General features: G+C 37.3%; 1 protein-coding gene across 3 annotated transcripts in view; it reads left to right on the top strand.

Annotated features, from left to right (window-relative positions):
- Nucleotides 1-12,800, top strand: part of CREBRF (CREB3 regulatory factor) — a 75,364-nt gene extending 62,564 nt beyond the window's left edge. For 2 of the 3 annotated variants that reach the window (XM_074390414.1, XM_003936142.4), the window contains exon 9: nucleotides 8,656-9,361. In XM_074390414.1, coding sequence (XP_074246515.1) covers nucleotides 8,656-8,771 — 116 coding nt within the window. In that variant the 3' untranslated portion in view covers nucleotides 8,772-9,361. Of the gene's footprint in view, nucleotides 1-8,655 lie in introns of all 3 variants that reach the window. The other variant, XM_039460590.2, reaches the window with a different exon arrangement.
- The last annotated feature ends 779 nt before the right edge of the window (nucleotides 12,801-13,579 follow it).

Here is a 13,579-nt window from a genome sequence, read left to right as displayed (position 1 = left end):
GAACAGATTGCACAATGTGGGGAGGATCACAGAGGCAGGCATCTAGACGTCAGGCCAAGTGAGAGCTGACAGGAAAGAGAGAGCTAGCTAGTGTAGACATAGACATGAGAACTCGGCTCATAGGAGCAAGTCACCTGACAGACAGTAGCATCTAAGGCACCCAGCATTATACAACCCATGAAAACTGCCCAAATTAAATTTATACAATAAAAGGTTAAATGTTTATCTTGAACAAAACTCTATTTATATTGAGAACAATCAGGTGAAGAGTAGACCCTAAACATCAGTGTTTTCCTTAGCAATCACTTACCTCCCGCTTCCGTATGGATTAATTCAGGGCTTGACTTTTTCTTCAAATAGGTTGATGCTGTTTTAGTGTTTTATATATTCTTTCATAGCATTTCTTTCTTTTCTTTCCTTTTAGTTTTCAAAGCATGTTTATTCTTCCTTTTTATTCTTTCCCCTACAGGGGGAAATTTAACATTACAAGAAAAAATTATTTTTACCTTTTTATTTTTTAATGTAAACATCTTATGTGTTTGATAAGCTTGTGTACTCCCTTTACACTTGAAAGTCAGTTTTACCAGGTATGAAAACCTTGACCCATTTTCTTTCCTTAGGTATCTTGAATATGACTCTCCATTTTCTTTTGGCATAAAGTGTTGCTGTTGAAAAGCTAATATTGGCTGGGCATGGTGGCTCATGCCTGTAATCCCAACCCTTTGGGAGGCTGAGGCGGGTGGATCACTTGAGGTCAGGAGTTCGAGACCAGCTTAGTCAACATGGTAAAACCCCATCTCTACTAAAAATACAAAAATTAGTTGGGTGTGATGGTGGGCGCCTGTAATCCCAGGTACTCAGGAGGGTGAGGCAGGAGAATCACTTGAATGCAGGAGAGGTGGAGGTTGTAGTGAGCTAAGATTGTGCCACTGCACTCCATCCTGAGAGACAGAGAGAAACTCTGTCTCCAAAAAAAAAAAAAAATGCCAATATTCTCTTAATTATTTTTTCTTTATAAGTACTTTGCTGTTTTTGTTTAGGTGCCCAGAGGATTTTTTTCTTTAAATACCAGTGATTTTACTAGATTGTATCTTAAAAGTTGCTCGTTTTTGGTTGGCATTTTCATGTTTATATTGTATTCTTTGAATATGTAGTTTCAAATGTTTTTAGTGTTTAATCTGTTCCTTTGCTTTGCGTTTGTTCTGTAGGGACTCTTATTATCTATAGATTGGCTCTTCTTTGCCCATCTTTATTATTTGTCACTTCCCCCTCCCCTCCCCTCCGTTTTCCCTCCCCTTGGTTTCTGTCTTTCTGAGACAATGTCTTGGTCTGTCACCCAGGCAGTAGTGCGGTAGCGCAATCTTAACTCATTACAGCCTCCACCTCCTGGTTCAAGCAATTCTCCTGCCTCAGCCTCATGAGGAGCTGGGATTACAGGTACCCGCCATCATGCCCATGCTAATTTTTGTATTTTTAGTAGAGATGGTGTTTCACCATGTTGGCCAGGCTGGTAACAAACCCCTGACCTCAAATGATCTGCCTGCCTTGTGTGACCTTTTCTTGAATCATTCTTATCTCTTCATTTCTTTTCTATTTTAACATTATTTCTCCATTTTACCTTATGTTTCTCTTATAGCATTATTTTCTGTGATTACTTGGCTGATCTTAGGTTCCTTTTAATTTCAGGAATTAATTTCCTCTGTATTTCTAATTCTTTTCCTAATTCTGTCACCTTATTTCTTAGTTATTCTGTTTCTGTTTTATGTTCTTTCACGTCTCATGATATTTTCTTTAATGTCTTTTATTCTCTCTTTTTTTAGAAAAGTTTTTTTATGGGATTCTGACTTTGATACTTTCCTGTTGCTCATATATATGTGAAATTAGTTTCTTGGAACTTTTAAAAGAAGGTTTGGCTCAGAATAGCTTTTCTTTTTTCACAGTTTCTCCTTTTCAGTTAACATTTAAAAACATGGCACGCCAGGTTTGGTGGCTTGCACCTGTAATCTCAGTCACTTGGGAGGCTGAGGCAAGAGGATCATTTGAGGTCAAGAGTTCTAGACCAACCTGGGCAACAGGGCAACCCAACTCTGAAGAAAAAACAAAGAAATGCACCTGGCTTTCTGAGATTTCTTATTCTGCTCCCCTCTCTCATTTTATTTGGACCATCTCTGTTTCGTATCTTTAGTTCCTTTCTTGCTTGATTTTAATTTCAACCTGAGGGTTTTTTTGTTTTGTTTTGAGACAGAGTCTCACTCTGTCACCCAGGCTGGAGTGCAGTGGCGTGATCTTGGTTCATTGCAGCCTCTGCCTCCCAGGTTCAGGTGATTCTCCTGCCTCAGCCTCCTGAGTAGCTGGGATTACAGGCACATGCCTGGCTAATTTTTGTGTTTTTCGTGGAGTTGGGGTTTCACCATGTTGGTCAGGTTTATTATCAAACGCCACATCAAGTGATCTGCCCACTTTGGCCTCCCAAAGTGCTGGGATTACAGGCTTGAGCCAGTGCCCTTGGCCAGTTTTTTTTTTTTTTTTTTTTTTTTTTTTTTTTTTTTAATCACAGCTGACTCTTGTCCTGCAAGAGAGTCCCTGGGTGGTCCATTTTCAGAGTTCACAGAGGCTCAGCTGTGGGCTCCTTCATATCCGACTGTGGGTTCCTTGCACTCACCTTGTATTCAGTATTGGTTTGGAGAAAATCCCTCACAGCTTTAGCTGCGGTTCTCAAGTTGACCCCACTGTACTTTCCAGTGAGTCATCTATTGACTACTTAGAAGTTTTTTTTGTTCTCATTTCCATTACTTTCTTTTGGCCCATCCACATCAATATTGATAGTGCCGGTACCATACATATCTTAAGCTTTTGGTGGTTTGGTGGGGCACGGTGGCTTACGCCTGTAATCCCAGCACTTTGGGAGGCCAAGGCGGGTGGATCACAAAGTCAGGAGTTTGAGACCAGCCTGGCCAAGATAGTGAAACCCTGTCTTAGTAATACAAAACTTAGCTGGGTGCAGTGGCGGGCACCTGTAATCCCAGCTGCTTAGGAGGCTGAGGCAGAAGAATTGCTTGAATCCGGGAACGGAGGTTGCAGGAGACAAGATCACCCTACTGCACTTTAGCCTGGGCAACAGAGCAAGACTCCATCCCAAAAATTAAAAAAGCTTTTGGTATTTTGTTCCCACCTTCTTGAATGTTGGGGTTCCTAGGGATACATTATCACTTGTAAATGTTTTCCATGGGTTTATGGTTTTGCCATTTAGTTGCTCTGTTTTTATATGGAGAAATGAAGATTAAAAATCTATGTAGTGGTGTGGTGCCTCATGCCTGTAAACCCAGCACTTTTGGGAGGCTGAGGCAGGCAGATCATGAGGTCGAGATCGAGACCTTCCTGGCCAACATGGTGAAATCCTGTCTCTACTAAAAATACAAAAATTAGCTGGGTGTGGTGGTACGCGCCTATAGTCCCAGCTACTCGGGAGGCTGAGACAGGAGGATTCCTTGAACCCAGGAGGCAGAGGTTGCAGTGAGCTGAGATCATGCCACTGCACTCCAGCCTGGCAACAGAGTGAGACTCCATCTAAAAACAAAAATCTGTATGATGACTGAGCATAGTAGCTCATGTCTGTAGTCCCAGCACTTTGGGAGGCTGAGGTGGGAGGATTGATCGAGGCCAGGAGTTCAAAACCAACCTGAGCCTGAAAGGTTGAGGCTGCAGTGAATGGTGATGGTACCACGGCACTCCAGCCTGGGCAACAGAGTGAGACCCTGTCTCAAAAACAGCAACAACAACTATGTAGCTGTCTTCCCAGAATTTTGCCTCTGGACCAGTTTAAATGGGTTGGAGTTTCTTTTTCTTTTTTCTTTTTTTTTTTTTGAGACACTCTCCCTCTGTCATACTAGAGTATAGTGGCACTATTTCAACTCACTGCAACCTCCACCTCCCAGGTTCAAGTGGTTCTCATGCCTCAGCTTTCCGAGTAGCATGCACCACCACCAAGTATGGCTAATTTTTGTGTTTTTAGTGGAGATGAGATTTCACCATGTTGACCAGGCTGGTCTCAAAGTCCTGACCTCAGGTGATCTGACTTCCTCAGCCTCTCAAAGTGCTACAGTTATGTGCCACTGAGCCTAGCTGAGTTTTATTTTTCTTAAAGGTAATTTCTCTGTCAGATTACAAATTCTTCTGGAGTCATTTTTGATAATTTACATATTCCCAGAAAATTATCTACTTCCTCCTGGCCCTCAAATTTATTAAAATTGAGCAAAGCATTTTTGTTTTTTGATTTCTTCTGCATCTGTCATTGGAGTTCCATTTTCATTTCTTATTTTGTGTCTGTTCTCCCTTATTTCTTGATTCATTATAGGTTATTCTACTTTCTCCCCCAAAACCAGCTCTTAATTTACCAGTTCTTTTAATTTCTTGAGTTATTAGATATAGGTGCTTAATGTATTTCTTTTTATTCTTTCTTGATCATTCATATAAATAACAGCCTTTGAAATTTCTTCTGAGAGCAACTTTAGCTGATATAAATTCCGACATAAGTTCTGATGTGTCATATTTTCATTGTTTTCTGAATACTTTGAAATTTTAGGTTTGATATACTCTTTCACCTCAAAATCATTTGAGAGAGATTTGAAATTTCCCCCAGCAGGTAGGGATTATTATTTTCTAGTTTTATTACTGACCTCTAGTTTTTTGTGGATTTATTGAGATTTTCTTAGCTGCCTAATGTAAGATTACAATTTTAAATTTTTTGTGGGAATTTAAAAAGAAGATGTAATTTCTGTTTTATAGTAAGATTCCCACATATTGACTAGATATTTTTAATTAAGTCTTTTCCTTTTTTGGGGGCTCTGTGTGGCCATTCATTTACTCTGTGTAGAACTGAGAAAGGTTCCCACTAATGTATTCAGTTTCATCTCAGATTTTCTGTGTTTTTGCTTCTGAATGTTAGGATGTTTGAATAGGATTTATTAATACTAGATCTGCATTATGAATTATAGTTTTTATCATCTTGAAGTACACTTCTTGTCTGATACTATAATCACGAATGCAGCTTTATTATTGTATTTGTTTGTTATTATTTATAGTATTATTTATAGATGGTATTCCTTTGTCTACTCCTTTATTTTCAATCCTTCTGAATCATTTTATATTAGTTACATCTTTTAAAAACATTTTAGCCAGGTGCAGTGGCCCATGCCTATAATCTCAGCACTTTGGGAGACCAAGGCAGGAGGATCACTTGAGCCCAGGAGTTTGAAGCCAGGTTGGGCACCATAAGGAGACCCCATTTCTAGAAAAAAAATACAAAAAATTAGCCCAGCATGGTGATGCAAGCCTCTAATCCTAGATACTTGGGAGGGGGAGGCGAGAGGATTGCTTTTTCTTGGGAGATGGAGGCCACAGTGAGCCAAGATCATGCCATTGTACTCCAGCCTGAGTGACAGACCTCACCTCAAAAAAAAAAGAAAAAGAAAAAAAAAATTTAGTTAAATTAAAATTTAACTTAATTTTAATTCAGGTATCAGAAGATCTTTTCTTAGATTTTTGTACGTAGCACATATTTGGATTTTCTTTGTTATTCTGGAGGTTTAATAGGTGAGCTCGTTTTTAAAAATTCATATGATCTATGTTTGGTTTAAGTGCTGTTATCAAAAGATCTGCTAGAATTTATGTGACCTTTTTTTGCCTTTTAAAATAGTTTACCGTATGATCTATTATGGTTTCACTTTTGTTGGTGTCCTCTGATAATTTGCAAAGCTTTGTGTTTTTATCTTGTGGATTGGCTTTTAACTATAACATAAAATATATACTTATTTTGTCTGTCAACTTTTCATTTAAGATTTTAATCCCATAGAAAAGTAGAAAGAATTATACAGTGAACATCTGCATTTCCTTCAACTAGATTCATCAATTGTTTTCTAAAATTAATTGGTTTTTTTTTTTTAAAGAAACAGTGTTGCTCTGTCATCCAGGCTGGAATGCAGTGGTGCTATCATAGCTCACTGCAGCCTCAAACTCCTGGACTCAAGCCATCTTTTGGCACCAACTGTAGGACTACAGGTGTGTGCCACCATGCCCAGCTTATTTATTTATTTATTTATATTCTTACTGTTTTTCACTCTTGTCTTCCAGGCTGGAGTGCAGTGGCTTGATCTTGGCTCACTGCAACCTCTGCCTCCCAGGTTCAAGTGATTCTCCTGCCTCAGCCTCCCGAGTAGCTGGGACGACAGGCACGCACCACCAAGCTTGGCTTATGTTTTTGCATTTTAGTAGAGATGGGGTTTCACCATGTTGGGCAGGTGGTCTCAGACTGCTGACCTCAAGTGATCTGCCCACTTTGGTCTCTGAAAGTGCTGGGATTACAGGCATCAGCCACCACATCCAGCCAGCAGTGAATTTATTTTTATGTTTGTAGAGATGGATTATTGCTATGTTGCCGAGGCTAGGCTCAAGTGATCCTTCTGCTTCAGCTTCCCAAAGCACTGGGATTATAGGCATGAGCCACCCTGCCCAGCCCTCACCAATTATTAATATTTTACTACATTTGCTTTATTTCTACCTTTATCTACATGTGTATTTTGGACAGGGAATATTTGAAAATAACTTGTAAAAATTGTGATTCTTTGTCTCTAACTATTTTAGCCTGTATTGCTTGAAAACAAGGACATTTTCTTAGCCACAGTGCCAGTGTCACGTCCCAGTGCTTCAACATTGATATACTATCCAATTTGGAGTCCATACTTAAATTTTCCCAGTTGTCTCAATAATGTAGTCTACATCTGTCTCCCCATCTTATTTTTATGAAAAATTGAGTTCTTGTAAAATGTTTCAACATTTGGATTTATCTGTTTCCTCATGACTAAATGCAGTTAGATGTTCTGATAGGAATGCATCATACATCCTTCTTATTCCATCAGTCAAGAGGCATATAATATCAGATTGTCTCATTATTGGTCATGCCAAGTTTGATCACATGGTTAAGGTTGTGTCTGTATATATCCTTTTTTTTTTTTTTTCTGAGACGGAGTTTCGCTCTTGTCACTCACGCTGGAGTTCGGTGACATAATCTTAGCTCGCTGCAACTTCCGCCTTCCAGGTTCAAGTGATTCTCCTGTATCAGCTTCCCGAGTAGCTGGGATTACAGGTGCCTGCCACCATTCCTGGCTTATTTTTGTATTTTTAGTAGCAACAGGGTTTCAGCGTGTTGGCCAGGCTGGTCTCCAACTTCTGACCTCAAGTAATCTGTCTAACTTGGCCTTCCAAAGTGCTGAATGACAGGCGTGCGCCACCACACCCGGCCAATATTTTTTATGGTATCATTTGACTTCTTCCTATGAGCAATGACAAATGTATTCCTTTTTTTTTTTTTTTTTTTTTCCTGAGATGAAGTTTCGTTCTTGTTGCCCAGGCTGGTGCAGTGGCACAACCTTGGCTCACTGCAGTCTCTGCCTCCTGGGTTCAAGTGATTCTCCTGCTTCAGCCTCCTGAGTAGCTGGGATTACAGGTGCCCACCACCATGCCCAGCTAATTTTTTGTATTTTTAGTAAAGATGGGATTTCACCATGTTGGCCAGGCTGGTCTTGAACTCTTGACCTCAGGTGATCCACCTGCTTCAGTCTCTCAAAGTGCTGGTATTACAGGTGTAAGCCACTGCGCATGGCTGACAAATACATTTCTTCTTTCATCCTTTTTATTTTTCTAATACTTTAAAAACTGTGCTTGTACCTCTGTTATTTGATTTACTGATTTTGTCTTTTGACCTTACTATGGAAGATAAGGAAGATGAGAAAATCTACATACTTAATGCTGCTCCCATGTTTCTCCCTCTTCTCTTCCAACATTTCTTATTTATTCACTTTTTTTTTTGAGACGGCGTTTCGCTCTTTTTACCCAGGCTGGAGTGCAATGGCGCGATCTCGGCTCACCGCAACCTCCGCCTCCTGGGTTCAGGCAATTCTCCTGCCTCAGCCTCCTGAGTAGCTGGGATTACAGGCACACGCCACCATGCCCAGCTAATTTTTTGTATTTTTTGGTAGAGACGGGGTTTCACCATGTCAACCGGATGGTCTCGATCTCTTGACCTCGTGATCCACCCGCCTCGGCCTCCCAAAGTGCTGGGATTACAGGCTGAGCCACCGCGCCCGGCCCTCTCATTCACTTTTTTAAATGAAGAAAAGGAAACTTAAACTGTATCCAGTAATTATAAAAATGACCAAAAACATCCTTCAGGTCTTTATTTTCAGTTCCATGAATGAAACTCACTCTTGGAATTTGGTGAGGTTAGAGTAATTGGAAGAGACTGGTGAGAACAGGGAAAATCCTGTTCGGTGGACATGGGAAGTGGTGCCTGTTGTCAGGTTTTGGTTTGGATTTGGACTGTTATTTGGATGTTTACACTTGTCATCTACCCCACTTTAAATGTTGATTTATGATTTTTCATGATTATTCTTGGTTTGACTCTTCTAATCTTAAAATTTTAGACAGTAATGTGATGGGTAGCATTATTTTCTGAGCTGCAATAGCAAGTGGCAGGGAATTCATTTGGAACCAGTATCAAGCTGAGGGCCATACCTGATCCTCAGATGTTACCAGCCCCTCCCCTTCCCTTCATGCATTTCTATTTCTATGTCTAGATGTGTCTTTTATCCTTCTCTTCAGGTCTACCAGTTGCTGGGCAAACCTCAGAATTTGTTAACCAAGTATTAGAGAAGACTGCAGAAGGGAATCCCACTGGAGGCCTTGTAGGATTAAGGATACCAACATCAAAGGTGTAATCAGCCTCACTGGACCACTGGTCAGAAATGTCTGCGTTTTGTCACGTTATCCATTGTAAATTTTCATTCTGTTTTGCATGTCAGTTAGCATTATGTAAACATTTACAATTAGGTTACATTGTTTTAAGAACTAAGTAGCGTAAGTGAAGCATGATCCAAAATACTTGATTATTGCATTTTCAGAGCATAAACCATGATTAAAACTGCTACTGGCATCAGAATTGAAAATCATATGTTTGAGTAAATGTTTAGGTACAGATTACAAAAATCTGTTAAAGAAAAACATTTTGGAGGTGTGAAATAGTAAAATGCCAAGTATTGTGGCAGATTTATGCTCTGAACCACACACAAAAAATTGAGGAAGCATTTTTTTAAACAGTCGGTTAAAATTGTTTTTAGAATTATTGCTTTTTGTTCTAATTTTCCACAACCATTAATCTCACTTGTACATGGCACACCCAGCACTTGTGCCTGTGGGCCATATTAGATGTTCATTGTCAGAGCTCAAGATGATATATATAAATATATATATATACACACACACACACACACACACACACACACACACAAATGTCTGTGCAAGTAAGAAAAAAAAAGCATATTCTTTGTGCCTTGTATTTTGGGGAAACTATAAAACTGGTAATATTTTGTATGATGAAAACCCTAATGAGAAAAAACAAGATATATAGATGGAAAAATTATGGGGTTTAAATGTTTTTTTGTTCCAACTCTTTTTCAGATTTTTTGAATGTATATAGGACTATGTTGAAATGTAGATATATGCCACAGAGTCTGTGTATTGTATAAAAAACAAAACAAAAAATAACAAAAAAAAAGATGGCTATAGAAAACTCATATTTCGGTACTTGACCGGAAGAAGACAAATACTTGCACATTATTGCGATTGTTTTATTTTTTTGTACCAAAGACAAATGCAACTGATATGGCAAACTGCCAGTCTAAGTAAAGTTTTGCACAGCTTACATGATACTGTATGAATGTATGAAAAAAAGGAGAAAAAAAAGAAAAAAAAAAGGTCAGGGTTAGGGATCTTACTGAACTGTGAATTTTATTTCTGTTTGGGTCCAATTATCTACAGAAGGAGCATCCATACATACAAATATTATTTTGCTGTTCCTCTAGTTCGCTTCCATAGTAGATAAGTTGGTGGCCATTTAGATGTCTTTTATTTCTGCACTTATTGTAGGAAATTTTAATATATTTCATTTTAGTAAGCTATTGGTAAAATAGTTTTTGACTTTGAAAATTAAAATGTTTATTTAGCTTATTGTAGTATACTTCCACCAAACAACAAAATAGATTATTTTTATTGTATTATGTATATATATATATGTAAAAAAGAAAAAAGCTAAAAACACCTAATTCTTTAGTTGCCACTTTTCCGAAAATTGATGTTATTGTGCATGTAATATTTTCAAAGATCAACACAGGCTTAAAACAAAAACAAAAATTTATAGATTTTTATATTTTTGTACAGGTATTTTCAAACTAGCTTCTTCAAACTTAACATGTGACTTATTCTTCTATAGTTTCTAGAATTGAGAAACATTAACACTTTAGTTTTTAGGTGCTCTTTTTTGCTCATATAAAACAGCTTCGTTAGTCAGTGTTTTAACTGTGTTCAAGCTTTACCTCTTGAGAAATTTATTATGTCAAGGCAGCATTATAAACCTTCCCCCACAGATCTTTCCATCCTGTCTCTCTTACTGTTTTATTCTCAAATCTTGTGTTTTGAACTCTGAAAACTGGTGGCTTAAAAACTAAAAAAAGAAAAAAAAAAACATTTAGTAAGGAAAAAATACCAAAAATTTCAGGCATAGCTGCTGGAAAAATTACCTGTTTCTCCATTACCCACTGTAGGATTTATTTCTTAATTATACTTTGACTATAAAGTGTCAAAGTATAATTTGTTCTTTTCTTTTACTTCTGACACCCCATTTGTAAGCTATAGCACATGAAGTTATAGCTTGTGAAGGTTTGATCTAGAACACACAGTAAAAGTGAACACTGTTGCTTACCTGCTTCTTTGACATCTTAAAAAAGAAACCCAAGAAGGATTGTAAGGATTTTCTACCACCTTAGCTGAACTGTGATGCACAAGATTTTTCTATGTGTTTGGTGGAAATGTACCTGGTTAGTACATTCACGCTAAACATGATAAGCTCAAGTCTAATGGTTTAATAGAATGTAAGTTCATTGTTTAAAGTTTTTCCTTTTTAGGTGGGAGAAGGCAGAGCACAGACAGGCTTGCAAGTTGGAAGTATATGAAGTCTTGACAGAGTGTGTCTGGTAAATTGAAAAGTGTTTCAAACTGTGGCAGTTTTGCAATCAGGTGAAAATTGCCTCATGATATTCAGCTGATAAGGTTTATAAAATTGCCCCTTTCTAGCTGCTCTGTTAGGAATTCTGGTTTTTGATACCTTTTTCCTGTCTGCAAACCAGAATTTGATTTTTTGGTCTTGCATTTCAAAAAAAAAAGACTTTGAATCTGTTTAGTAGATTCCATATCCTTGAGTTTCAGTGTTTTATATGTACTACTTAAGTTAAATAGTTAAAAGCTTTTAAATAGTTGAGCTTTTTAATGTTGACACTTTATTTTGTACCTATTTATATATGTATGTATATCTTAGAAAAGCACTTTGTTAAAAAAAATTGCATTTTATATGATTCCTGCCATTTGCTGCTAAATCTGGGCTGGTCAGAATGCTGCAGCGATACTTGATCTAAATAAAAACCTGGCAGTAAAATGTAGAGTGAAAGTTAAATCCTCTTGCTGTTTTAACTTTATCATAAAGATGACATAGGCAAGCTGTGCAGCTTTACATTTTAACCAGGGGACTCTGTGGCATTTAAAACCGTCTAGAAATGGTTGTACTTTAATGCCAGTAATAATCTGCTTCCTCTATTGTCATTAAAATATATATGTTTAGTGTATCACACAAGCAAATCTTATAAGGGTAATGTAAAAACCCCAACAGTTGTACATGTTCTGTTTTTGAAAATTGTGGCATGTATTTTTGAGTGAAGATCATTAGAGAAGAGTTCTCTAAAGGTTTTCTGTGTTCATACATGGTATACAGATAGCTCATAATGAAGTCCAGAATCTTACTTTTAAGTGAAGGCATTGTGAATTCACCTCAAGTAAACCCATTGTTCCAAAGCAATTATAAACTTTGACTCTAGTACTACTATGATTTTTAAAAAAAAAAAAAAAAAAACCAATGGAAACTTTTTTTCCTAGTTTCAGATACACTGGATTCTTTATAGAGTTTGTCTCCATATGAAAGCATGCTGTCCAGTCGCTCTTGTTAAGATCTTGTCTGAGTTTTGAATTGGGTGCCACACTTTTTCAGTCAATATAATTGCTTGTTCTACTGTACCATGTATGATTCTTGTCCTTTCCTATATCCTTCATGACAGATTATGATGTGGCTTTATATTGTGCCTTACTTGTACATTTAAAACTAAACGTCTTCATTCCCTTTCACTTCCTACATCTTTAACTTTGACCTTTTTGGTAAGAGAATCAGAACTATTACAAAAGCATCATGAAGGATTTCAGATGGGTATGGTTTCAAAATCCCTCTCTTTATAGTTATTTTATATTTGTATGAAAGACCAGTTTTGGATGGTCTTTGAATATGAGGGGGAAAGATTAGCAGTAATTTCTCTACATCCCCTTTCTCTGACTTTCATGAATTTCTCATACATCTTCTTTCTGATGCTTGACTTTATTTGCTTCCTAGCAATAGTCTGCATTTAAAGAAAGGTGTGTTCAGTTCATCAGCTTGAAATTGACTATTTCATTTTTCCAGGATTTTTTAGGAGAAGAGTACCCATTTTGTTTGTTTTATAAAAACAGATGACAAGTCTTTAAAAGAAACAGAAGTACAGTACTTTTGAAATACAATGCTGTTAGTTTGAATTTCTTTTTATATATAATATAATATTCATACAATGATCTGATGTTTGCCTTCATTAATAAAGCTGTTAGTTTATTCACCAAAATGTCAAGAATGGATGTGCTTTTCTTTATTTCTTACATTCAAAAAAAATTAGCTGCTAAGATTTAGTTAATGTTCTAAGAAATGAATTCAAGTTGCCTTCAGCAGGAATTAACAAAAACTTCTGTTCCCTTTCTTTATATAGTTTCCTAAAATTCTGTTCAAGTGTTTTCTAGTTAATTATGTAACAGAATGTTAGCATCTCTCCATATCTTGAAACTTGAATTTTGAGAATGCATTGAATTATGCTTTCAGTGTTAAAATAAAAGGTTTCAACTATCCTTCTAGTGAAGTCTGTTGTGGAATACCGTTTCCCATGGAACTGAGGCCATTTCCACAACTTTGCACAGAACTGCAGTCTTGTTCTTCCCTTGGATCATGACAAATAAGTCTCACACAGTGCCGTAATACTTGTGGATTCTTTTGTAATCTTTGTAATCTTAATAAGGGCATTATGCGAAGACGACTCCATGTTTTTTTAATATTTCAAACACATTGGGATGTAACAATGAATGTCAACTGTAGGAATGGTTGTTTCGTTTTAAGGAATAAGCATGTTGGGGAAAGATGATGAAAATGTACTACTGAAAGTTATACACTTCCATAGGCAAGTGGGATTATGTGTTGAAGCATGATCCTCACGCTTAATAAACTGACTGAAATTGTAGAAATTACACCTAGGAACTGAGCTAGGTCAAATTGCCATTTTTGTTTAGATAAGAGAGGTTTGGAGGTAGTAGTGAGAGAATAGAACCTCAAAACTACTTCCAAACAGTATTTTGG

Source organism: Saimiri boliviensis, chromosome 20 (assembly GCF_048565385.1).
Source record: "Saimiri boliviensis isolate mSaiBol1 chromosome 20, mSaiBol1.pri, whole genome shotgun sequence".
Classification (NCBI taxonomy): domain Eukaryota; kingdom Metazoa; phylum Chordata; class Mammalia; order Primates; family Cebidae; genus Saimiri; species Saimiri boliviensis.
The sequence above is the reverse complement of the archived record's forward strand: the minus strand, read 5'-3'. Positions and strand labels throughout refer to the sequence as shown.